The sequence below is a fragment of the Blennius ocellaris genome (genome assembly GCF_963422515.1).
Source record: "Blennius ocellaris genome assembly, chromosome: 4".
Taxonomy (NCBI): Eukaryota; Metazoa; Chordata; class Actinopteri; order Blenniiformes; family Blenniidae; genus Blennius; species Blennius ocellaris.
This window is the reverse complement of record NC_137653.1, coordinates 15,882,498-15,908,384: the sequence shown is the minus strand read 5'-3', so window position 1 is coordinate 15,908,384 and position 25,887 is coordinate 15,882,498. Positions and strand designations below refer to the sequence as shown.

The 25,887-nt window shown below is 40.0% G+C and overlaps 2 protein-coding genes across 2 annotated transcripts; both read left to right on the top strand.

Annotated features, from left to right (window-relative positions):
• The first annotated feature begins 5,503 nt into the window (after positions 1 to 5,503).
• Positions 5,504 to 14,656, top strand: prelp (proline/arginine-rich end leucine-rich repeat protein). Its single transcript, XM_080494657.1, has 7 exons — positions 5,504 to 5,570; positions 10,983 to 11,400; positions 11,481 to 11,666; positions 11,753 to 11,910; positions 12,030 to 12,226; positions 13,663 to 13,738; positions 13,902 to 14,656. Exons 2-7 carry the CDS (start codon positions 10,987 to 10,989, stop codon positions 13,990 to 13,992), a joined length of 1,122 nt encoding a protein of 373 aa, XP_080350783.1. The 5' UTR covers positions 5,504 to 5,570; positions 10,983 to 10,986; the 3' UTR covers positions 13,993 to 14,656.
• Positions 14,657 to 17,487: 2,831 nt separating this feature from the next.
• il19l (interleukin 19 like) lies at positions 17,488 to 19,386 on the top strand (the record flags this gene model as incomplete). Its single annotated transcript, XM_080495451.1, has 5 exons — positions 17,488 to 17,643; positions 18,294 to 18,356; positions 18,530 to 18,682; positions 18,786 to 18,848; positions 19,300 to 19,386. 5 exons carry the CDS (start codon positions 17,488 to 17,490, stop codon positions 19,384 to 19,386), a joined length of 522 nt encoding a protein of 173 aa, XP_080351577.1.
• Between the last annotated feature and the right edge of the window lie 6,501 nt (positions 19,387 to 25,887).

Genomic DNA, 25,887 nt, shown 5'->3' with positions numbered 1-25,887 from the left:
GTTGCTGTATTTGCAGGACACAGTTCTGAATAGTGGCTCTGTCACAAAAACAACTTTCTTCCCCTAAAATTAGTGTTAAACAGCCCAAGCTCAAATTAATAGTGGAAATACATGGATCAATTGTCTCTAACGCTTGTACACCCTTAAAAGCGTTGACAGGAACATCGGGACCTCCCAGCTTTGTGCGGAGTCCGCTTGTTGCTAGGTGGAGAACTTCACCCTAAATCCAAGGCAGGCTTGTAGGGCTTTTGTGGTTTTGGCCGACAACAGAGGAAACCGTTAGTTACATTCACAGGCCTGTTTACAAGTTAGGCTCAGACCTCCAGCCCTCTCATTAGACACACACACACACACACACACACACACACACACACACACACACACACACACACACACACACACACACACATAAGAACACACAGCTGCTGTCTTGTCCTTAAGGTCTGAAGAGAGTATCGTCCATTTTACAGTTTCCGGGATGCAGTTCAGGAAAAGACTTTTATTTCCAATGAAATTAGACTTACTTCCCAAATCAAGGCACAGATGAATTTGTAAATGCTATTTCAAACATGGGCTTGGTGCCATTTTACTCTGATAGTAACACACTATATACTATATTTTTCCTCAGTCAAGACATTTGTTTTTCGAACTCACAGCCTTCATTACACGATCAAACTTGAAAATGAGATTGAGAATAACTTCAGCCATGTCTGCAGAGTTCTTTATAAGAGCTCTTTTCCCACAATCCCTGTACTGCGCTCGGGGCAGTGGATAATGCAGTTTAACTCAGACGTTAATAGTTGTGGTTTCCCCCCATTGTATTTACCAAAAATGACGTTTTCAGTTATCTTGCTGACGAAGCATCATGAGAAGTGGGAACAATCTGAAGTCATGGCGGTTAGGTATGAGAGGTTTTTGATGTTTGATGTGGAGTTGATGGTCTAGGTTGAACACTGTGTGTGTCATGTGCTGTTCCAGTCTGTATCAGACTTTACTCATTTGACCAAGGAATACTGACACGACAACTAATGCAGCTTCGTTTGTGGAACACATATCCGTGGAAAGCACAGTACAGTAACAGTTACATTTGCAGCTATAATAATGACACATAGTAGTTTTACCATCCGCCACGTCATGTTAGTAGTTAATTATTTTGTTTCTAAACTAAACACTCTCATATTGATTATTTGAAGGACTTATTGGTTCAGTTTTGTTTACAACAACCTACGCTCTCAAGATGTCATCACTATTTGTATTGCCTGGGTTCGTACAGAATCAATAAAAACAGATTAATTTTATTCTTCACCATCAACCTGGAATCAATTCCAACCAGACCTGAAACTGTCCGAACTGATTACCCAGGGAAAATTGAATGTGAAATTGAAATATCTGTCTGAAGGATCTTGTTATTGTTCTTGAGCATTTGTTTAAATGGCACTTTGTCTCATGTGTCTTTGTATTTTTGTTTATTCTATCACTTTATGTGTAACTTTAGGTAATATGTGTTTTAACAGAACTTGTGTCTCAGAAATCTTACATGTCTAAATGAAGGTCAGAAACAGTTTACAAATAAGAGTGTACATAATTTAGTTACCAGTCTTTCATGTGGTTTTGCTTGCCGGTGGTTAAAGATGGATTTCTAAGCCCTGCTCAGCAAAAAATAGAAAACGATGTGGAAGAAGGAATTGTTAGTCTTTGTTGTGAAGAAACAATTTTTGTTCATTATCGTTTTTATTGTTTGTGTTTCTGTAAGATCTTTGTTATGATTGTGTGTTTCATACGTCTTTGTTTCAAGAAATCTTTCATTTGTATTTACACTATATTTCCTTTGATGAGTGAACTTAGCTTTGTTTAACTCTGGCTTTGTGGTATTTTTGCTTATTTTTGTTGATCTGAAATTTCACTTCAAAATAACGTCTTTTATCTACCTGTCACCTTTGATGAAGAGCATTTGAACGACTTCTGAAAATATCAGGGCTTTTTTTTTTCTTCTCATGAAAGTCTGTCAGGGTGCAAAGTTTCTTTCTACATTTGATCAGTTGGACATCGAGTATCTATGATTTATGATTAATACACTTGTTAATTTTTTAAATAATAAACTTGCACAACGCTGTTGTGGAAAGCTTAAGTTTGTAAAATCAATAACATCCCCCTGATGGGCATTCCCATTTGAAGAAAGAGAGAGTTGGAGAAACCTATACATTTTGAGTATGTGGAGTATGCTGTCAGGATGCTGTTTCATCTCAGCGGTAAAACACTTTGCAGAGTTTTCAGTAAACATGGGAGAGAATCTATTACAGTATTCCCCCTGCTGTTCTCCCTCATGGGAGCTTTTCTGGCTGAGGCCCCAGTGCAACCCCTGCAAACCAAAACAGTTCAATAATCCAAATCACGCTGCAGTTGACAGAACAGGCCGTTCTTGGAAGGTTCTCAGATTATTATAAATACGAAGTCTTTTTGGGCTCGAGCCTGATCCTGAATCGTTCTTTCCCTCTGCAAGGAAAACATCTGCTGTAGCATATAGTGGCACTGATGAGGATTGCTGCTCTGAGGACTTTCTGCAGTAGAAGCAGGTCATCATATAAATATCTCTCTCTTGGAATCAACAGGTTCGATTTAAACAAAGTGCTAATATTCAGCTGTTTCTGTCCACACACAGCTGACCAGTGCCGGTTACACTCCAAAAGCTATGTGATTTTGTTTCCACATGTAAAACCAAACCACAAAGTTCGACCTTCAAATGTTACCTGTCTGATCTCAGCATGTAACATTTGATTGATACAGCACATGAATTGCAAACAAAGGGTGAAGCAAAGAGATGCATTGAGAAGAGTGTGAACTGTCATAGTTTCACACAAGACAATGAATATCTGACACAGAATGTGATGATAGCTGAGGTGGTTCGTATCTTGATTTAAGTGTATGTTATTATGGGTTTAATTTTGAAAGAAGAACAACACTTTCAAACACACACACAAAATAAAGCCCAAGTCGATGTCCAACAACATCCATCTTCTTTTCTGCTTAGTTTGTACAACCGAGAGTCTTCATACCTCCTCTTCTAAATGTAACCTCTTCAAATGGCGCCTTGCAACTTTGAGCATGATTGAGTACCTCCCATATGGTTGAGATCGTTACTCCATCAAGAAGATTGAGGCGCACCACCCACACAGAGAAAGACCAGCTGTGATCTCATTCTGATCCAAAGGTCAGAACCATATGGGTGTGGGGACGGAGACCAACCAGAAAACAGAAAGCTCAGTTCAGCTTCACTACAACAGATCAGAACACGACAGCAACCTCGTTGCTGCAGCCACCTGTCCACAATCTAATCCCACAATACCTACTCACATCAGGACAAAATGTGTGAAACCAGACACTGGTTTCACACTTGACAGAGAACTCTTCTGGTACACGCCCTCATGTGATGATGCCAAAACCAGCACATCATCTGAAAAAAACAAACACAACATCCTTTGGCTTTCCCGCATTATGCCTTTCTGATATATATCAGTATATATATGTATATTTACAAAATAACCACAGCTATAATCAACCCAATCGAATAAATTATACTCTGACCTACAGTATAATCACATCATATTGACCTTTTTACACGATACGTTGTTTATCTGATGAAATATGTCTCAGTGGCATGGAGGTGCAGTGGCTAGCAATGTTTGCTCAAAGCCCCCCAAAAAACTTGGTTTCAATCTGAGTCGAGACACTGAGTCGAGTACTTTATTGGTGTGTCAATAACGTACCTGTTGAAGTAATGATCAATGTTACAGACTAAATTAATTACAAAGGCGATGTCCGTGGATGTTTGTTCTTTAAGGACTACCTTTGTACCGTGTTTTCCCTCCTTCAATTACCAACCACTTGTGAGCGACTTGTGGCCACAGACCAGGCCGGCCACATTTCACGTCAGTCCAGTGCCAAACGGTAGTGAACGACTGACAATTTGTGGCCACCTCATTCAGAAAATGACCAAACTATACAGTGTCAAATGTTTGATTTTGACTTTGTGCTTATAGTTTTGAGATCCTTTCTGATGATATAATAATATAGCTGTGATACATGAAACATTGAACAAACTCATGAAAGGCTGCTGTGCGCAACTGTTTCCAATGATGTCATTGCTAATGGAGGCCCAGAAACCGTGATCCTCTCACAGTGAAATGAGGGCATTGCCGTTGATCACAACAGCTGAGTCATTAAATCTCTTTCTAGGACTCTATTACATACACAGAGGTCGAAAAAAAGAACACCCACCCAAAAAAGAAAACATGACATATCTCTCACACCTTTTTCTTTCCTCACTGTGTGTGTGTGTGTGTGTGTGTGTGTGTGTGTGTGTGTGTGTGTGTGTGTGTGTTGCATTTCCTGAAGTAGCTAGTTAGTTCCAGATGTTTAGCCCAGTTGCACTCAGTATCCCAGTGCTGATGTCACGCTGAGCAGTTGGGAAAAGTCGTGAATTTGAGGGAAGCAGGATAAAGAAAAGTTTGTATAGATGTGTGAAGAGACCGTTTCCCTCATATGTTTGCCTCATTATCGCTCGGCTGCAGCTCACCCAACTGGAATGCAGGACAGCGAACACATGTCCACATCCTAGCCCCTGGTGACAGACACACACACACATACACACACACACACACACACACACACACACACACACACACACACACACACACACACACACACACACACACACACACACACACACACACACACACACACACACACACACACACACACACACACACGGACTGTTAATCTTCACAGTGCCACCCAGTCCAACTTCCTGAAAGCCCCAGCTCAACACCCTTTGTCTCAGCTGGACTTCGGTAATCAGAGTTTGCCTACACAACAGGAAAAACACGTCCTCCTGGACATCCAGCTGAAACGGAGAAGATGCCATGGAGTAAACGAAGAGAAGCTGCTAATAAAAAGCACATGACTGGATCTGTGTGCAGTCGTCTAAACAATAGGGGAGCGGGAAGGAGACAGAGAGGAGAAGCAATCACAGCAGGGTTGGTTTCTAAACAGAGATCCAGTGTTCACATTTCTCACAGGCGTCTGATACTTGTGCAATCAGACAAACATCCAAACATGTACCTCTGTTTTCCTGACACAAACACTCTTGATGGGACAAAACAAAAATAATAACAAACTGTGATGCAGTTCAAACAGACGAAAGAACCTGTGGTTCCCCAGAAGGAATTAAGATTAAATCTGTTCGGCCCTCAGCCAAGCAGAGGGGGAAAAAGACCCACTGTGACCTTCAGAGGGGGAGAAGAAAAAAAAACCCGGGAACAAGCCCAAACAGCATGCTTGTCCACCAAAGGAAAGAGACGGAGAGGGGGAGAGGGTGGAGAGGGAGGGGAAGGTTATGGACTGGGAGGGAGAGAGAGAGAGAGAGAGAGAGAGAGAGAGAGAGAGAGAGAGAGAGAGAGAGGGAGAGAGAGAGGGAGGGAGGGAGGGAGGGGTAGGGAAAAAGTAATAGAGGCAGAAAGAAGAAAAGACACAAAACTTGTGACTTGACAAAAGAGGGCAGGTACCAAGGGCAGGTAAGATGCTTCTTGTTGTTTCCATCCAGGCTGCTTTTTGATGCGATATGATCAATAAGATGAGAATATTAACAGGAGCTTGTTTACGTGTGAAACCCAGAAGCACAGAGAGGCAGTGTTTGGGGGGGGGGGGGGGGAGCTGGAACAGCCACAGCTGAGCCATGCTGGTGTGTTTCTCCAGAAACACTTTGCCATACAAGTGGTACTCTGTCCTCCGAGGAGCTTCTGCTCTCTGCAGCTCATCTGCTCTTCTCGGCTCCTGCATGCACACCTTCATTCCAATGTTTTCCATCCACCCATGGCTTAGAAGAGATGCCTCTGCAATGAAAAGAAAATATGTGGAATAGCTTCAATTGTGGTTCACTTCAGTCGTTGCCCACTTTAGCTGGTGCAATTAGATGGACTTTCAAGCAGACACGCAGAGAACCACTATTTCTGCTCCCTGGACTCTGCAGTGAATTCAGAAGGACGTTATTAGGTTTTAACTAGAAGTAAATACTGGGGGGGAAAAAACAAGAAGAAATGTTCTGGGAATGAGTTTAAAAGCAATTGAATAGACTCAGGTTGTTTTTTTGTTTTTTTTAGGTCAATGGAAGAATGTTTCTGTAGAGAATTTCAAAAGTTGTCTATTATTGGGGGAAAAAAATTTAACTGTTGATCTTGGTGGAGTTGGCTGATGATCAATACAAAGAAGCAGGGAGTGAAGCGCCCAGTAAGAGAGAGAAAAACAGACTCTCTGCACAAGTGGAGACTGTTGTAATGCTTCTCTTTATTCACAAGGTTTTGTTTTTTTTTGTTTTTTTTGGGGGGGGGGGTTCTCATTGCTTTCTTTATGCACCTGAGGATCACTCTGTATAAAGATCTTCTTGAGCAGAGAGACCATCACTGTAAACTCTGCAGACAGTTATGTCTGTGCTGTTGTGCATATTTCCTAATATTTTAAGGCTGATAAGTGAATTCTTCTGTGAACGAACCACCCTTTGGTTCATGCATTTTTTTGTGGGTTTTGTTTTTCTTCCCAAAACACTGGTGATGATTTCTGGGGGAAAGAATGCCAAAACAAAACAAAGGGGTGAAAGGATCTGATCATCACTCTGTGTAGACAAAATGTCTCGTTTCAAGCTCATGATGTACACAAGCAATGCTCATATAGGCTGCTCTAAAGATTTCCAGACTGTTGTACTGTGGCTTTTTATTCATTGATGAAATAATCCTGCATGCAATCCTCATAGGTCACAGGAGGCTGGAGCCTGCAGGCAACACGGGGCAGAAAGGCGCAGAACAGTCTGCACAACTCATGATACACCAGTTTAAAATCTAAATATATTTGAAATGGAGTTGAGTAGAAACAATATAAAACATTGTCAGCCCCCTGGGATTAAAACCAGTCTTGGTTTCTTGCATTTACATAAGTTAAGGCAGGTATCTTTATTATGAGAATCATGACAAGTTGATTTCTAGTCTTAGATCCTACCTGTATGACAAAGTGAATTGACTTGGTGATATTATAAGGTCACAATGGATATCTTTGTGGTGCTATATGGCTGAATTCTTTGAAGTTCTGTGTGATCAAAACTAAAGAAAGAAATCAGGATCTGGTTAAAGGGCATGAAACATGTCAAATTAATGGTGAGTGAGTTATAGTATTTTTTATTGTCTGATTCCAATTAAGAAGAAATATCAGTGTGGACAGAATATGTGTGTGATGAATGTGTTGTCTGTTGCCAAGCTAATTTGTATCAGATTTTCTTACAAAGCAAAAAAAACAAAAACACTGCAATGAGGCAACAATCTCTGAAACTGAAGTGGAGTAAAAGCTGGTTCTGGTTTTGAACAAGCTGCTGTGAAACTCTGAGAATGAAGATGAAGAGAAGTGCCAGGGAATGCTGTCAAAGAAAATGTTCAGATCTGTTTATTCAAGCCTGACAGACTCTGAGCCTCATTCCTGTTGTGGATTTATATATGGCCTTCATCATATGGACCAGATGCTCTCATATTCAGACCAAAGGGATTTCAAAAATAATGGTGGTTTGTTTAAGTTGTGTAGCCATAATTTACAGCAGGCCTATACTGACTTGGTACTATGGACCCATTTCCAATGAGGTTTTTAACTTCAGAATTAAGAGATGTTGTTTTTGAAAAGGAGCAATTCTACTGATTCTTCTATGGAGATTATAGTTTCTCGTTATGCATGTGCATGTTTTCTCCTGGTACACTGGGTTCCTTAAACAGGCCAAAAACATATATTTGAGACTAAATGGTGACTTTGTGTTAGTGCCTTGTTTCTGTACGGTGGTGTGATCGAGTGGCCACCAGCCCACAGGGTACCTGGCTTCAGGCACGAGCTCCAGCGCCCCACAACCCTCAGTTGGATAAAACAGTCTGGAAGATGGATGGACAAAACCTGAAATACACGTCTGTTTTTCTTTCAGTCTATAGCAGTGGATGATTCTACAGTGTTCAGACAACTTAGCCAAATGATGTGTTCAACACACCTTAAAAAGTAACAAGCTCAAATATGCCAATTATAAAATTCCCTATTTTTTAACAACTCTCAGAGGATTTCAGAGCACTCCAACTCCCTCCGCAAAAAAAAAGAAAGAAAAAGAAAGAAATTCTCAAGTGAAAAACATCCTGTTTGTTAATGTTAAAATATCCTACTGATTTTAGGCCCGAGAGTTTCATTGGGACTTCAGTTCAGAATCCATCAACATTTCTCTTCTTTAAACTTTCACACAAGCGGTTTTCCCTGCTGCAGCTCTCCCTCTAGATCACTGCTAACAATAGAGCCTTTATCCCAGAACATTCTTCCCTCCTGAACCGATTTCCTGTATCAGCGACTTTTCTTAAATTTAATCAAACAAATCACTCCTCCTCAAGACTGCAGTGCTGATTCTCTTTCCAGCTTCAAGTGCCACACTTCTAACCTCTGCCATCCATTTTTACATAACAAACTTGAATGGTTATGTAACTCTTGTATTTTGATAATATGACAATTTCATCATCCAGATTTTACAAATGAAGAAAAATAAAAAGACTTGTGAAATCCTCCAGAGCGATGGACATATTAGGACTGTTATCTCTCAATGGACACAAACATGAATAGTTGAGCTCGACAGGACAGTGTATCTGGGATGCCAACATTTCCCCGTGTTTCAAAAGAGATCAACCTAATTTTATGTTTAAAAAAATTAAAAGGTGGAATGACCTTCACCTGCCAATCCGAGACATACATATCACCAACAGTATGTTAAAGAGATAGAGGCTGGAGGAACCACTCCAAAAGTCATCATACTAAAAATAAAGATAACAAATGAACCCTTTTTAATTAATGCTTTCTCCGACTCCTTTTCAAGCATATTAAACCTTTATTGTCTTCATTGTTATTTCTTGTTTTTTAATGTGTCACATTCATTCATTCATTTTCCACCCAAAAAAAACACCTTCATGAGCAGCAGCTCTATGACAAACTACTCCCACTGAACATATAATCCCTTCAATAAGGGCAATGCCCCAGTGGATTCGTCTGCTGACTCAGTTTGCAGAGTCAAATGGAAGTTCAGAGTCATGATGGCAAGATAAATAAAGGCACAAACCCAGAAAATCATGACAAGCTGAACAGTTGTTAATCATCCGCTCCGTTGCTTGGCTTGTGTGAATTACTCAGTTGGATGGCCAGTCTGTAAAGAGACTAGCTTTTGGTCCATCAGAAGCAGTGACGTGCCGTGAGGTTCATGGCTGGTGAGTCACTGACTCCTCTGGACTCAGATTTACAATTGTAAGAACTGAAAAGAGCCTCTTATTTCAATATTCATCCAACAGCATCAACTGGTAATGCTTCATATTCCATCAACATTCCTCTTTCAATTACACTTACACCAACACAAACATAAACGCAGGAATACATTTGTCCTACAAAGAAAGTTTCTTTTATAGAAATGGATAGAGCACCCTTCTTGTGTCCACACAATTCATATTTACTGTAAACAAATGATTATTTATTTAAATTTTTACTTCTGGCACGATGCCCAATTTTAATAAACCTGCCTCCCCCGACCGCACGTCACTGATCAGAAGCTTTGAGGCTCCGCAAATGTGATGCTTCATTCACGCAGACATGCTGCAACACCTTAGTAGGTTCTCTTGCTGCTGGCTTATGACGAGATATGACAAGAGAACAGTTAGTGCATGCTTCTTTCCACCCAAATACATAAATGCTGTCTCAAACATAGACGAATTGAAGCTGTGTGACTCCCAGTGGGATGCTTATCAATTTGGATGTTCTAAACTTTGAAATTGTACAGAAATAGCTGAACACAATACATTGATCTGTCTCTCGTCTTTTAGTCCTCAATATTGATGCGATAGGAGCAAAAAATCATATTAATAATAATAATAGGTCCCTCTGTAACAACAAGTTTGATCAAATCATAATGGCTGAACCACTGGAGTAGCTCCAAAACAGCAGCTGTTGTGGGGTGTTCCCACACTGCAGTGGTCAGTATTTTTCAAAAGTGGTTCTCGAAAAGTAATGGAGACCTGGCAACAGGAGCACTGATACACATGGCCATCAAAAGTTGGTCTGTGTGGTCCGCTCCGATAAATAAGTTTATGTAACTTCAACTGCTGCAGACCTTAAAGCTGCTTCTGGCACACACAAAAAAACTGTCATAAACACAGTTTATTACAACATACCTGTAGACTGGCCTCTGCGGCCATGCTGACCTCTGTCCACCACCTGAAATGATCAAAAGGTTCTTTATTAACTTTAACACAATTAATGCGTTTTAACATTCGTCAACACTTTAGTTCAGACTTAAAATAATTTTTAGTTGCTTTAGTAACAATAACAACAGTGAAATATCTCAGTATTCTTTAGACACCTCATATTTCCTCATCTCTAATCACCACATTGATTACCATACTTTGAGAGTGATTGTGATAGTAGCTTTGACCCCAGAAATTCATTGAGATCTGAAAACTCAAGTACACAAATTTAAAACCATTGAACTGATCACAGTCACCACATGGGCCTGATAGAGTTCAAATCAGGTATTGACGTAATATATTAAGTGGCTGCCACATGCAGCTAAACATACTGTCATCCAGCTTTGGACAGAATTGTTTACAGCATTGAACTTTCAAACTGACACATTCTCATGCTCCTCTCGAAATAGAAACAGCCCGAAGGCACATACCAACAATGACTAAAGGAAGTTTAAAAAAGTAACGATGACGGAATCGGACTTTACAGAAGCAATACATAAGCGTGTTGACATGTGAGTCAGCAAACTCCCGCCGAGCAGGAGGCACTAAAACGAGCAGTTTAAGCGATTTTTAAAAATGTACTACATGCATTTGCCGTGGAGGAATTAAAGGTCAAAAAAACCTTCTTTTCATTCACTTTCGTAGGACAATGAAGGCTGGCACGGGACTCCTCTCTGCATTGGCCGTGTTCCTCTTGATGGGACTGGTCTTAACTCAGAGAACTCGGCCAAAGAAGCCCACCAAGCGCCCAGCTACAACCAGAAGGCCTTCTGTATCGCAGCCCGAGCCCAAGGAGCCCACAGACTTCCCCCCACCCATCCTGGGGCCTCCTTCCATGTTTCCCGACTGCCCCAGAGAGTGTTTGTGTTCCCCAAGCTACCCCAACTCTCTCAACTGTGAGAACCGCAACATCCGCAACATCCCCGTCATCCCATTCAGGACTCACTACCTGTACCTGCAGAACAACTACATCTCCGAGGTGACGGCGGAGCCTTTCCTCAATGCCACCGAGGTCCGCTGGGTCAATCTGGCAAACAACCGCATCCACCGGATAGACAAACAGGTCTGACGGTTTCCTCTGAACACGTTCTTCAGTTGAAACAAGGACTGCAAAAGGTCATTTCTAATCCATTTGTTTTGCAGGTATTCGATAAGGTCCCAGCACTGCTGTATCTCTACGTACAGCGAAACCAGCTCAAGGAAGTTCCTTCAGGTCTCCCAACAAGTCTAGAACAGATTCGCCTTGGTAGGAATCGTATTTCTAAGATCCCTGCTGGCGCCTTCAGTAAGATGGGGAATCTGACTCTGCTGGACCTGTACTTCAACCAGGTGAACCTGACTGTTATGGCTTCTACACTGTTGAGTGGTGTCACATGGAGATTTAGCTAACATGAGTGTATGTATTGATCTATCAGTTAAGTGACAGTGACCTGGGAAAGAACACATTCAAGGACATGAAAAGCCTCATGCAGCTGAACTTGGCCCATAATAACCTGAAGAAGATGCCTGCTGGAGTACCTGGCAGCCTCATACAGTTATTCCTAGATAAGAACCACATAGATGACATTCCAAAGTAGGTGTAAAGTACATTTACACACAATTGATGAGCATGTACGCATACACACGTTGCATGTGTAATACAATTGGTTAGATAGATAAGATATTCATCTTGTGACTTATGGCCCTGGGCAGAAACTACTTTGAAGGCCTTGCTCACCTGGCCTTCGTGAGGCTGAACTACAACCAGCTGAATGATAAGGGAGTTCCCAAAGGTGTCTTCAATGTGTCCACGCTGCTGGACCTGCAACTGGCCCACAACCAGCTCACTTCAGTCCCTCTCATCAATGGTCATCTGGAGCACCTACATCTCAACCACAACAGCATCGAGAGTAAGCAACCACTCCCAGCCTCCCGAGTCATTGCTGGGAACCTTCATCTTGAAAGCCGAACTCCATTAAAACAATATTTGGTCTTAAGCCTGCAGAGATATTTTCCTTATGATTTTTTTTTTTTTTAAGTAAATTGGAAATGTTTGGTTTATTATTGTCAACACAGCATAGGCCCACATCTGCTCGACAGCCATGTGGGTTTTAATGCCTTCGATAACTTCTTTCTTGCGGTGTTTCTTGCGAACTCCCATTTTACTTTACATCTTTGCTCTCTACAAGCTTTTTGGGAGTTTTTAGTAACTCCAAGCTTTTGTCGAGTCTTTGCTAACTAACTCTCATCAACTCTTCACTGTGCCAATGTTTACAAGTTTTATTAAGAATCCTGCAAAATAAGCATGCTAAAACAACATATGGGCACAATAAGATTTCAGTATCATTTTGCAGGCGATTTACTACAAATAACAATATCAGTGGCATTATGTGCAAACAAGTATTCAATTGAACTTTGTGTGCATTAGGGTGTAACATAGAAATGATCCGATTGAAATGTTTTTTTTAAATGCATCGAAATTGGAGGTACAACACAGAAAGTATCTTACATCAAAGTCTGCAAACAACGGCTGTGGCGAGCCAACTGATGTCTCTAGTCTTGATATCACTAGTGATATATGAGATAGTTTGCTTTTCAAATGTGGTAAAAAAATAAATAAAAAAACAGAGACAATAACAATCAACTCGTGTTTTCAGACAGTGGTTCATAATACATGTTGTACATGAAGCCATGAGCTATATATTCCAGATTCATGAAGTTAAACATGCTAAATATGTAGAGTGTGTTGTTGTCAGGGCATCCTGTTGAACACGAGATCAGAGTTCAACTCCAAGCTTTTATCAAATTTTCACTAACTCCTTGTTAACATTCATTAAATCAGCCGTGGGACTTCTCAATCAACTTTTAAAGTGAATGCCTTTTTGAAACAATGATCCACAGAATAGCATTATGTTGGCGATACCCTGCCTTTAATTTTCACCTCATTATTTGAGAAAGTAAGTAATTTCTTTCAACTGTTGATATGACTGCACCTATTTCAACACTAAAGCTGTACACATTGTAAATGACAAAGCTCTACTACGGGTTTGAAAATCCTTTTTTTTTTTTGTAAATCACACACATAAACTTTCTTTTAAAAATAAAAAAACTAAAACAAAAAAGCATAAGAAAATTAACTGTCTGGTTTTAAACACAGATGGATGTTTATTTTCTACTGCGGTGAAAGAACCCATGTATTTGATGAACTGAGTTGTTTTCATTCAAGTACTTTTTAACCATAGACTAGTTTATAAATCATTACTCAAATATAAAGAAATAAACAAACAAATAAATAAATTCATTAATTAATTAGTGTATTTTCTATATATATTTTTTTTTCTTCTAGGCATCAATGGCACCCAGATCTGCCCCTTCAACCTGCAGGCTGACATGAGTGACCACAGTCTGCTGCCAAGGCTAAGGTTTGTTTCATCATGTCACATCTTGTTTTTGAACAATGCAACCTGGTAAAATGGGATTCTTTGACAGGAAGTAAACAGGAACTGAACAATCCCAATATCGGGAACTACAAATCTTTTGAAAGTTATTTAAACGACATGCTAAAGACCTGTTCTGTTGCCTCAGGTATCTGCGCTTGGATGGAAACCACCTGAGTCCTCCCATCCCTCTGGATGTCATCATGTGTTTCAGACACCTTCACTCTATTGTCATTTAGGAGAACTCTTCCTGAATGCCAGAGGGCTTGCATGCACATACAAACCACAAAAGCACATGTAGACACAAAAGCGCCAAAACTCCGCCACAATGTAAAAAAGTACATTAAAGACAACACCCAGGTTTGATGCAGCTGTGGAACTACGTAACCAGAAGAGGGACCATGTGAAGCTGATGAGACGTTTCACTGGATGTAATCACAGGTTGAACTACAAACCTGCTGCAAAGCGGATACACCAACATGCAGAGTTGGGTTTTTTTCTTTTTTTCTTTTTAAATAAGTGTTACTGTTTATCAGCCATTAATTGTTTACAATATTACAATGCAACGGAAAAAAAAGAAGAAAAAAATTGAATGAGCTAAGCTTGAAAATACAGAAACATTGACGGACAAGCTGCAGACACTGAGAGTTATGTTCACTCTCACAGGTGATCAGAGTGGAGCATCCACTGACGACAACACATACAACTCCAGTGGAAGTCAAAGAAATCCTGTTAAACATAGCTACCGTGTAGTTATGACCGTCCTGAATGTGCCTGTGATTTTCAAGGTACTCCATGTAAAAAATTTCATTTTATCCTCCTTATTCTTCTTTATATTATTCTTGTGTATAAAGAAGCTTTGTACAAATAATGGAAAATAAAAACATTTCTTTAAATATTTGATTTCCATTGTCTGTGACTTTCTTGTTTTTGTTTTTCTTCAACAGAAGTCAGATTTTTGTAGCTTTTTTTGCATCACCACACTTCAGAATCAGAAACAGAATCAGGTTTATGGCCCAGTTATAGTTCACACAATGCAAGGATTTTGTTTTGATGACACTCAATGCATATAATGAACTCCATATAGTAGTTGGCCTAAAATCAAATGATTGATATTATGGCAATCTGGTACACTAGTGCTTTGAGAGCACCTTCATGATTATAATACTATGAAACTCTATAAATACAATTCAGAACAATACAATGCAAATAGAAAGTGCATCTAGGAGTTACAGTATTTACATCCCATCCCTTTCTATGACTTTTAATATTTTATAAAAAAAAAAATCAGATGAGAAAAAAAACATGCTTGTGGTTAGTAGCCTTACCTCACATTAAAAATAGTTCTGGTTCAATTCTGTACTTAGTGGTCTTTTAGGAGGTAGAATGCATGTTCTCCCTCTGTGTGTGTGTGTGTGTGTGTGTGTGTGTGTGTGTGTGTGTGTGTGTGTGTGTGTGTGTGTGTGTGTGTGTGTGTGTGTGTGTGTGTGTGTGTGTGCTAGATAATGTTATGACTTCTATTTATGTCTAAATGTCTAATAGTGCAATAAAAAAACTGCAGTATCATTATGACACAAAGGGGAAAATATGCATTCAAGTAGTTTCAGCAAGTGATGGAGGCAAGCAGAAAGGAATTCACAACCTCAAGGAATGAAAACTGGGCTGAAGTCATGACTGAAAGCTGCATGTTGGAAAGAAAGAAAGAAAGAAAGGAAGGAAAGCCTGCACAATCAGACACATTTCTACGTTTCAGAGGCCTCCCTCCCAAAAATAATGAAAAAAACAACTCTTTTTGACTGAAACGCTGTTCAAAATTCTCATATGAATATAATTAATTTGGACTAAAGGATGCAATGTTCACCACCCTCTGAACACACTCAGAGTCTTTTCACTTGGAATTTCATGAGATTAAGTTGAGTGGTGCCCTCTAGTGGAGAATAAATCTACAGCCCAACACAGGTCGGGAATTCCTGAGCCGTGAATAGCTGGCAGCAAGTGTTTCATTTTTTCATCTTTTAATTACAATACAATGAACTTTCTCATTCAGCCTGGAAACTTTGCACTTCCCTCCATTGCTTACAGTTGCCGGGCCTGCAACTACATCATCAGCACAGGTTAGTCCTGTTTCCGTCGGACTTCCCTGATTCCAGTTCCTTCCGTTGCACCTGAATTCACGGCAGCAGCCCAAAGGTCACCGAGGCAGAAGAGTGAGCAGGTCTGGTTGGTGTTTCCAATCAGGACTCGTCAGACAGGAGTAACGTCAGAGCGAGTGGCGTTGCTCCTGCAGGGAAAAGGCGACTGCACCAATCTGTAATTGACCTGAATTAGATGTCATTTGCAGCACAGAGGAAGACATACGTATACCTCGAACTGTGAATGTGCACACACCCTGATTTCATCAACGCACAGGAATCTGTGACGCTGTGTTTTATTGGTAAAGATTTTCTACGGTTTATTCGAAGTGTCAATCAACACTGTAATTAAAGGCAGTATTGGGGTTTTTTTGTGCATTCACTCTTGACATGAACTTGAAATACATCATTTGTGTAGACGGCCTTACGAGTTCCCTTCAATGGGATAAACGATTCACAAGTTCATCAGTGGCTGCAGGCGATTGTCAATGTCAGACACAATGAATTAGCCCTGACATCAGGTTTGTGTCAAAAAAAAAAAACTGGATCTGTCTGCACCTCTAATTTCTTTTTGATCTCACATCGAACGACCTGCTCTCAATTATTCTTCACCACCTTCATTTGCAAATATTCTTAAAATTTCTATTGGTCAATCTGTAAATAATTTGCAATCATTTGAAATCCGCAACTCTTTACTGTGAAGTGATTTACGTAACATGTTTCATTTAAATGAACATATAATCATGTAGTAATCATATTTTAACCTAATTTTATACGGATTACGCAATGCGCATGTATTGAGAGGATGATGAAACTCTACCCATTTGAATCACTCAATAATTACACATCAGACTCGTGACGTAAGAGGGATTTCTCTACAACATGCCACAAAGGAGGAAATCAATATTGTTCTTTTCCCTTTTCTTCCTTTCAGGCCTGGAGTCATGAGATGACAGTTCCTTTAAATTTAGAAACTTCCTCCTCCAGTAATTTCTTTTAACCTCTCACACGTGCACGTACAGGTTGTTGCATGTGTGAATGTGTGCGCGTGCGTCTACATGAGCTGCTCAATACCTGGTGGCATCCCCCTGACTGCACTATAAGAGGAGGCGGCATGGACACACTGACACAGCTTCTCCAGGACGCTTCCCCTGAGTGACACACACATACACACACACACACACTCACAGGTGAGTCTGGAGCTGCATCATGGTGGCAGGTGATGGGTCCTGTACGGAGTTCGTTCGATTGTTGTATGAATTTTAATATAATGTTTCATTACTTTTGAAACGATTAGTTTAACTGTTACTATTGATGAAATGAAAATAACAAGAAAATGCAATTGTTATACAGTTAATTATAAATAGTGAACGTGATTTATCAGCAATACCAATCTTTTGCAGTTCTATCTGATAATTAGTAGAAATTACGTGATTTGGACTATTTTCACGATCAGGCGGACATTGAAATGGACAGTTTAAATTATTTTCGATCAAAGCAAAGCAAATATATCAATACAGAGGAAGAATTCTGTGGAAATGTTGTGAAGATATTTCAAATGTCTAATCGCCTTCATTGCTCAGCCTCCAGATCACCGACGTGATGAAGATGCTGCTCAGCTGCTCAGTTTGTCTGCTGGTCCTGCTCGCCTGTCTGAGTGGACCTGCACAGAGCCGGACTCTGCAACTGAACAGCTGCTCTGTCACCGTTCACCTTCATGAGCTGCGAAGCTACTACTACAACATGCGAACAGCCGTGGTGAGTCTAACACACACACACACACACACACACACACACACACACACACACACACACACACACACACACACACACACACACACACACACACACACACACACACACACACACACACACACACACACACACACGCGAAGAGAGACCAGAGACACCGGCAACGTTATCATCATTTCGTATGATGGACTAAACCTCTTTCAAACTAAACTTTTGACTTTACTTACTCTGGAGCTGCACTAATTGCAACAGAAATAGACAAGTGGATGGTTTAGATGCACCAACGCTACACCAAACACATATAATAGTCATATAAACTACATTGTAAATCTAACCTATTAACTGGGGCCAAATGTAACACACTGGGAATAAGTAACAGAGTAAGATAAACTGGGGTCAATTATAACATAACATAGTGACATTACACAACAAAATGACTATTTGGTGCGACACCAAGCATTTATGGTTCAAGATTTAGGACGGTGTAATGTGATTCAGAAAGAATTCAGGAAGAAATATCCAGAATGGAGACACCCTGTCAGAGTAAACACACCAGAACTGTTTTTCCAAAATATACTTTGTGTTTTGAGCACAACGAGTGTAGTAAACTGTCAGGAAGTGACTGACCCAGTGTGTTTTGTGTTTGTACATGACAGATATCTGACAACAGTGACATCGGAGTGAAACTTCTGGACAAAGCTTTGATCACAGATATTCAGGTAAAGGAGTCCTTGTGTTGCGTTGCCTTTTTATGTACTGTTTATGTTACTTATTCCATCCTCAGAGAACTTTGTATCGCATGTTCTTTTTTCTTTTTTTTGTTCGGCTGCCCTAATCAATTTCTCCCCAAGATGACAGAAACTCAAGTTTGAATTGTGCCCATCTCTAACAGGAGGGTCAGACTTGCTGCTTCATGCGACTGGTGCTGCGTTTCTATGTCGAGAGAGTGTTTGGCAGCTTCAGCGCTTCCTGGCCGCAGTACCAACGCTCCTCCAGCGCTCTGGCAAATGCTTTTGTCACCATCAGAAAGGATATTAATGCATGTGTAAGTGTCCCCCCCCCCATATGATGGTGTATGTACTGAATATATCGGCTTATAATGAACATAGCCGTGAGTTGTGTTCACAAATTCGCTCTGCTCTGTGCAGCACTGCCTCTGTGAGGATGACACCCAGAAGAAAATTGACTCGGTGCATGCTGCGTTCAACCAGGTAAAAAATAAATAAATAAATCACACAACCTTTAAAAAAAACAAAACGTTTTCATATTCTCACAATGAACTGCAGAGGGCGCTGCAGATTAATCATGTAATATGAAGAGAAAGGGATCTAACTATTCAGGCTTTTTGTATGTTTGGATCCTGAGAGTGAGATGAGGGCAAAGCAGCAGGAAAATTCAATCAATCACAGAATGACCCTTGTTATAATTTTTTTTAGAACAAAACATAAAAAAATACTGTACTTTTAAAAACCACTGATCTAGCAAAACAACTTTGTTTTACCTCACTTGTTGTTATTCACTTTTATTTCCTAATTTAAAACTGTAAAATCAACAGAGCACGTTTTTATTCATATAATTTCAACATCGACAAAAAACAGATAGTGAATATGTATTTATTTTTACTCACTCGTTATACTGTTCTTTTGTCTCATCCTGGAACAGCTTGAGATGAGCCAGGCTGCAGAGAAGGCCATGGGAGAGCTGGACACTGTGCTGGACTGGATAGACAGACTCAAAGAGATCAACTGATCTGAAATCTCAACAAACTGCACTTAATAATTTGTTTACTTGAAGACTACAAATTTGAAAGGTACACTTCTGTACCACTGCGCATTTCTTTGTTGGTACATGAATTAACGTAATGTGCTTTATATCCACCAATGTGGAGTTTTTGTATGTAATATTTATAATTACAAAATATATATCTTACATGTAAGAAACAGCAAACTGCTCAAGGGGTTCTGCCACTGTTATTATAAACACTGTTATTATAAACAATGATATTATAAAGACAAAACAAAGCAGAGAAATGTATGTTTTAATATTAAAATGCTGTATGTTTAACATAAATAAAAACTTGTCAATGTGAATATCCTGTAAGGTTTTGTTTATTCAGTAATCAGTGTAACTGCCGTAGTAGAGTAACAGGAAGATATTTACACTACTTTACAGCAGTGGATCTCACAGTTCATTATATTAGTTTAAGAATAAATACACGTCATTCATTTGTACCTAAATATTGCTAATTCCTCATCAAATCTCATCTGACGGTTCAAACAAACATTTTGAACTGATTAAACTTCAAAGAAATACCATATAATTTATATCACTGTCCAGATTATACGCATGACAATACTGTATCACATTGAAATTGGCTCCAACAGCATCCACTCAATGTTTTATCATCACTCCTTCACATGTAGCAGATCCACACGTTTCTCGATAAGCATGTGTAATGTAATTCTACGTAAAGCCTTATCAAAATCTATCTATCTGTACTTGTATGGGTGGGAACATCATGTGATTGTGTCGTCATGACATGACGCTCCCACTGTTGACGTTTTAACCAAGAAAAGGTCAAGAAAAGGACAAGAGCCACATCGAGACTGTGGCTTGGTGGCAGGGCACAGCAGTGGTTTGTATTGTCATCCCACATCATGAAGAGGTTCAATTCTTGGCCGAGGCCTTTCTGTGTGGAGTTTGCTTGTTTCTTCCTGAGCCTGTGGGTGGATCAATCCTCACGCAGCTTCCTCAATAAATGGCGATCACACATCAGACAGCTGAGACAGATATAAGCGTTGCTGTATGAAAGGATGTGTTCAGTCATATTGTAAATTTACTATATAATAAGCAAACTTTTATATTTGTGATGCACCAATTCTCGTAACTTTGCTTGCTCTAGAACAGCCTCCAATCGACTGTCTATCCTTGATCATTACAAACCCATAAACACATTAAACAACTACCAAATGTTAAGTTACACAAACACTGGCTATGAGTCTGAAGCAATCTCAAATTAAACAGGTTTTATCTTTCTGAGATAAAACCTGTTTTTTTTTTCCACACCCGCTAGCCTCAAAGCGAAAGTGAAATTCATTTCTGAGTAGAAAAAGGTACCTACTTTGTTATAAGACCAAAAAACTACAGTTTTAGTAAAAGACAAGTTTTAACAGGATACAAATTTTAATTTCAAATGGATGCAATTTTGTTTTGCACCGTTAAATTCTAACCTTCAGTCTTAACACAAGAAGAAATAAACCATATGACCACTCCTAGATGTTAATTAGATAAAAGCTCACGGAAGCAGGGCTGAGATGGTGGAATTCTAATGACTAACACAGTCAAACCTCATGTGGCTGACATCAAAAACTACCAACAGTCCCTATATGAGACCAAATGACAACCAGGACCAGCAAAAAGAGGAAGAGTCATTTACAGGCACTGAATTAGTCAGGTTCTTAAATTACAGCAGGATGGAAGCAGTCAGCGGTGGAGTCAGTAGAGACTGTCTCCTTCTGAACCGTTTCCCATAATATAATAATAGTATTTAGTTGTTTTTTGTTGGGTGTTTTTGCATTCATCCATGTGGGGGTCAAGACATATGTAAACATTGACAACGTGCCAGTCCATTACAGGACAAACACTGAGAGACTGACAACCACAGACTATTATTCACTGATGCAGGGATTTTAGAGTCACCAAATTCAACTATGGAAGGAAATTGGAATACCTGCAGAAAACCCACACATGCACAGGGAGAACACAGGTAGAAAATGCATAAAGTAATACAGTACTTGGTTGACCACTCATCATCTTTTCTCCAGAGATGTTCACTTTTCACATCTGAAGAGAGCATCTGGGAGAGTTTTAAGATTCACAGAAAAGAGACAGAGACAGAGACAGAGACAGAGACAGAGACAGAGACAGAGACAGAGACAGAGACAGAGACAGAGACAGAGCCAGAGGCAGACATGGAGCCCATAAAATGCACCAGCTTGGTGGAGACATACGAGTCAGGGTTGCACCGTATGCAAAGCTGGAACAGTTTGATGTCTGAAAAAGACAGAGCTCGTGTTGACACAGAAAACCCCCCCAAAAAACTTACATGAAGTATAGACCTTTTTTTTATTGAACGAGTATCATTGTGACGGTACTGTTTTAATATTTGAAACAATACAGTACAAAAAAACAATAGTAAAATGTGTTTTTTTAAGGTACATATTCGAAAGTGAGAGTTTTGTTTTGTTTTTTGTATAATTATTCATCCAATTTGAAAAGAGAGCTCTTGGAGCTGTTCGCTTGTTTTAGTTTTGTTTGTTGTTTTTATCAATATTTAATTCCAGAGATTAGTTTCTGTTTTTTGTGCCATGTACAGTTATTGAAGTTGAAATGCTGCCGTCTCTCCTCCCTGCTGTTAGCTGGAGCTGTTGGTGTAGTGGTTGATTCAAACCAGCCCTCTAACCGACTGATGTAACTCCTGCTGAACTTAAAAAGTGAATCAGTCATTAGACTGACCCACAAAGTGTTGACAGCTCGGTCACACCACTACAAAAATAAAACAATGCTCACATCAATGAAACATCAGAGTTGACAGAGATTATCAAAAGTAATGAAAATGTTACTATTTAAAGTAATTATTTACTTAACAATTATTAATTAGTAAAGTAACTGCAGTATTTTTGAAGATGTAACTCCAATTAAGTAAAATTAAAAGTGGCAAAAGTAACTTAAAGTGGCGACACCATGAGAGAAATAATTCACCCAGCTCTGTCCATTAGAGACAGAAAAACCGACTCAACTCTATGTTAGTCGAGATTGTTTTTCTGTCTCTATATACTAAATAAAGTGTGAAAGACAAAAGTAGTTAGGGAGGCTCCTTTCAAATGGAAGTTTGAGAGAAGAAGTTTTCTCTCAGACCTGAAGGTTGAATGAAACCCATTTCTGGGGCAGATCAAAAGCACAAAAACAACATTGTGTAGTGGATGACTGGAATAAAGTCGAGAGAACGATGAAGAGGAGGCTGAACAAATAGTCAGCGTACTGAACAAACAGTTCAAACGTCAGAGCTTCACATGAGCACCTTGATCGCCAAACAACAAAACACAACGGAGCGTGGGGCCGTGCTACTGCAGTCACCTGCCCTTACTCTCGGCCAAGATGACATCAAAACAACCACTAAAACTATGATTCATCAGCTGAATTGCACCCAGAAACCGGGTTATTTTTCTGCTGCTCGAATTCAGTAATCATATGTTTAAAAAAGCTATTGGAAAATACAGTATGAGCTGTCACGACAGGCAGTGCTTACATAAGTACAGTTAACACCACGTAGGCTCACGAAAATGCCTGCATGCAGGCAGGATACAAAGACACTTGTACACACACACACACACAGTAAAAATAGAAAACCAATATTGGAGAATCATGCTTATAGCATCAAAACTAGAATATCTTAATCAGTAAGTGTGAGTTTTAACTAATTTCGCCTTGAATCTGTGACAAGCTGCAGATCAACTGAACTTACTGTGCAAAAAGGAATTCAATTTTAGCCCTCCTGGAGAAATGCTTGCTCAGCAGACACACAGATACTCAACTTTGGTTTCAGGTTGCAAAAATGTCTTCTTTTAATAAGGCTTGCTCAGCTCTACTCATTTGATGATGCTGAGGAAGTTTCTTCAGCTCGTATTTGCGTACTGTATTTTGCGGTTGTCCCCACTTTCAATACATTGAAATATCTCCCACGGACGTATGATGCATAGATACCGAATGGGAAGCGCCAATCATCAGCGCACATGTTTCCGCTCATGTTTCCCCCAGTAAGTTAACGTATCCCGATGATTAAACAATTCATCGGAATCCCTGGAATTCGCTGGACATCACTAACGTATTCTACGAATGTCGCTTTTCTGTTCTGCAGAATTCAGAAGTGGAAATCCACCCACTCTGAAATCAGTTATCACTTCCATCTCGTGTGTGACTGGATTGCAACAGACTCGCCATGTGCTGATGACCAATTGTTAAAGCTTACACTTCTTTGGCAAAGTTCTTTGACTAAAGTTTTATCACGAGAAAATGGAAGGAACGCTGACACACTTTATCATTTGATATAAACAAAAACAGAAACTGACCTGTGAAGGATTCAGTGACATACAAAACCACACACGTACTTAAGACAAGCGGTGTGAAAGTGAAAGAGGAATGCGGTGAACCTGTTGATAAAGGCAGATTGGTTTCCTCTAAGTACTGTTTTTTGCAGGGACACAATTTTTCAAAGGTGCGGAAAATGTGACGCATAAAGTGGAAAAGATGTTCGGTACATTGTGCAACTCAACGAAAGACAAGATGGTTGTGCAATCAGATACCAAAGATTCGCCACATTTTGACACCACTTCATTTGAATTTTAAAGATGCTGCAGTTTCATACCAGGGGGGCTGAATGAGCTTGACATGATATCAGTGCTTTGATTTCATGTCATGAGCTGAAAGATGCCGCGGCGCTGAGAAACGACATCGGAAACGGGTTGTGTCTCTTTTACCTTGTGAGCTCTGACAGAACAGAGAGGCGCCCTTTCACCGCAGCGTCACCTGATCGTATCCAGGTCTGCTCAGTTAAAAGCGACGCGACACGCACAGGAAATAGCAACACTATGAGCTCCTCACAATCAGACTCCATTTCTGAAAGATCTAATTGAATGTTTGCAAGTTCAAGTCCCACTGCAGACAGGTCACTGCTGTGGGTCACCTGAGCAATGAGCATGACTCCCATCAGCTCCCCGGAGCACCTTAAATGCTTCATATAATGCAAAATTCACTTTCCAATGGTTTTGTAACAATAATATGTGCGAAGGCCCCAAAAGAGAAGACAGATTGTAATGTTCCTCACTTGCTCGCTCCAACAAGCGAATCAGAAATGGCCCCGTCTTGACATCAAGTGGGGTATTAACCAATCCCCCTGGGTGTGGATCCTCCCTTTGATCCTCCCTCAGTCAGACGAGCTCTGCCCTCTGAAATTAGGAGCAGCATTTTGTTTCTGCCCTCACAAACAGAAACAGCTATGGCAAAGGTATCAGTTGCTCCGTTGTTGACTGCATCAATGACGACAGAAGTCGATAGTTGAATCCCTTCGTCTGAGCATCGGAGGACCGAGTGGATCAGTTTTGTTCTCGCAGGAAATTTATCAACAAACAACAGAACTTCCCAAAGTTTTGCATGTGTGCGGGAAGCATTTCATGGAGGACTGCTTTCATAACATGGGCCCATGCAAAGCGAGCTTTGCAAAAAAAAAAACACAGGATAAAGCTTGGATCTGAACCAGCCGTGCGTGACTCTACTACAAAAGCGGGAAATGTAAGTAATATTATTTCATGTTGCTTTACTGCACGGGTGTCAAACTGATGTTCTGCAGTGCTGCAGCCTTGTATGTTTTTATGTCTCTAACCCTGCTTTACTGTGTAGACATACTTAAAGTAATAGACTTATAATTTCCTGTATTTAGAGGCTTCGAATGTCTTATAATGGTGTATTGTAAAATGTATATTTTTGTTTTAGTTTTTTTTTTTTACAATTTTACAATCCCTTTTTGTATACTTCAGTTGTGGTAAAGTAATTTTAGAAATATTCATGTAAATCTTATCAGGCATTTTTGGCTCACTATCTTTTTTTTCGTTATATTGACATTATTTTTACTTTCAATGTATGGCACATATGCATAATAGATCACTTTCTACGGATGCTGAAGTACAGATTAACTGCTCTGGAAATTTCCTCTATCGCCGTCATTGCAGGACCGTTGTACTTCACAGCATCACAGCTCTTGTTTGTATGCATAAAAAATTATCTAATTGCTCACAATGGATTTTCTATTCATTTGTTTGACATAGAAGAATCATCTACTCCCACCAACAACATCAAAAAGTACCGAAGTGTAACGTAGCTGCATCATGGAGCCGTTTGCTGTGTGTCCAGTCTGCACGCCGCCATGCGACGCAGACAGGTTAGAGCTGTTGACAGAAGAACTCAAAGGATGTTGCAAAACTGAGCCGTCGCCACCAGACTTCTATCCTTCCTTTATCCCGGAAGGATGTCGTTATTCCACTTATTGGAATGTTGAGCAGGTTAGTCAACCTGGAGTTATTCATTTGTGAGAATTGCATCCGAAATTGTTTCTTTATGAATCTGTGATTTTATCTTTCTTGTATTTCGACCTGGCCGCCATGTTGGTGTCAGGACACGGGACAGTGTACCTTCAAG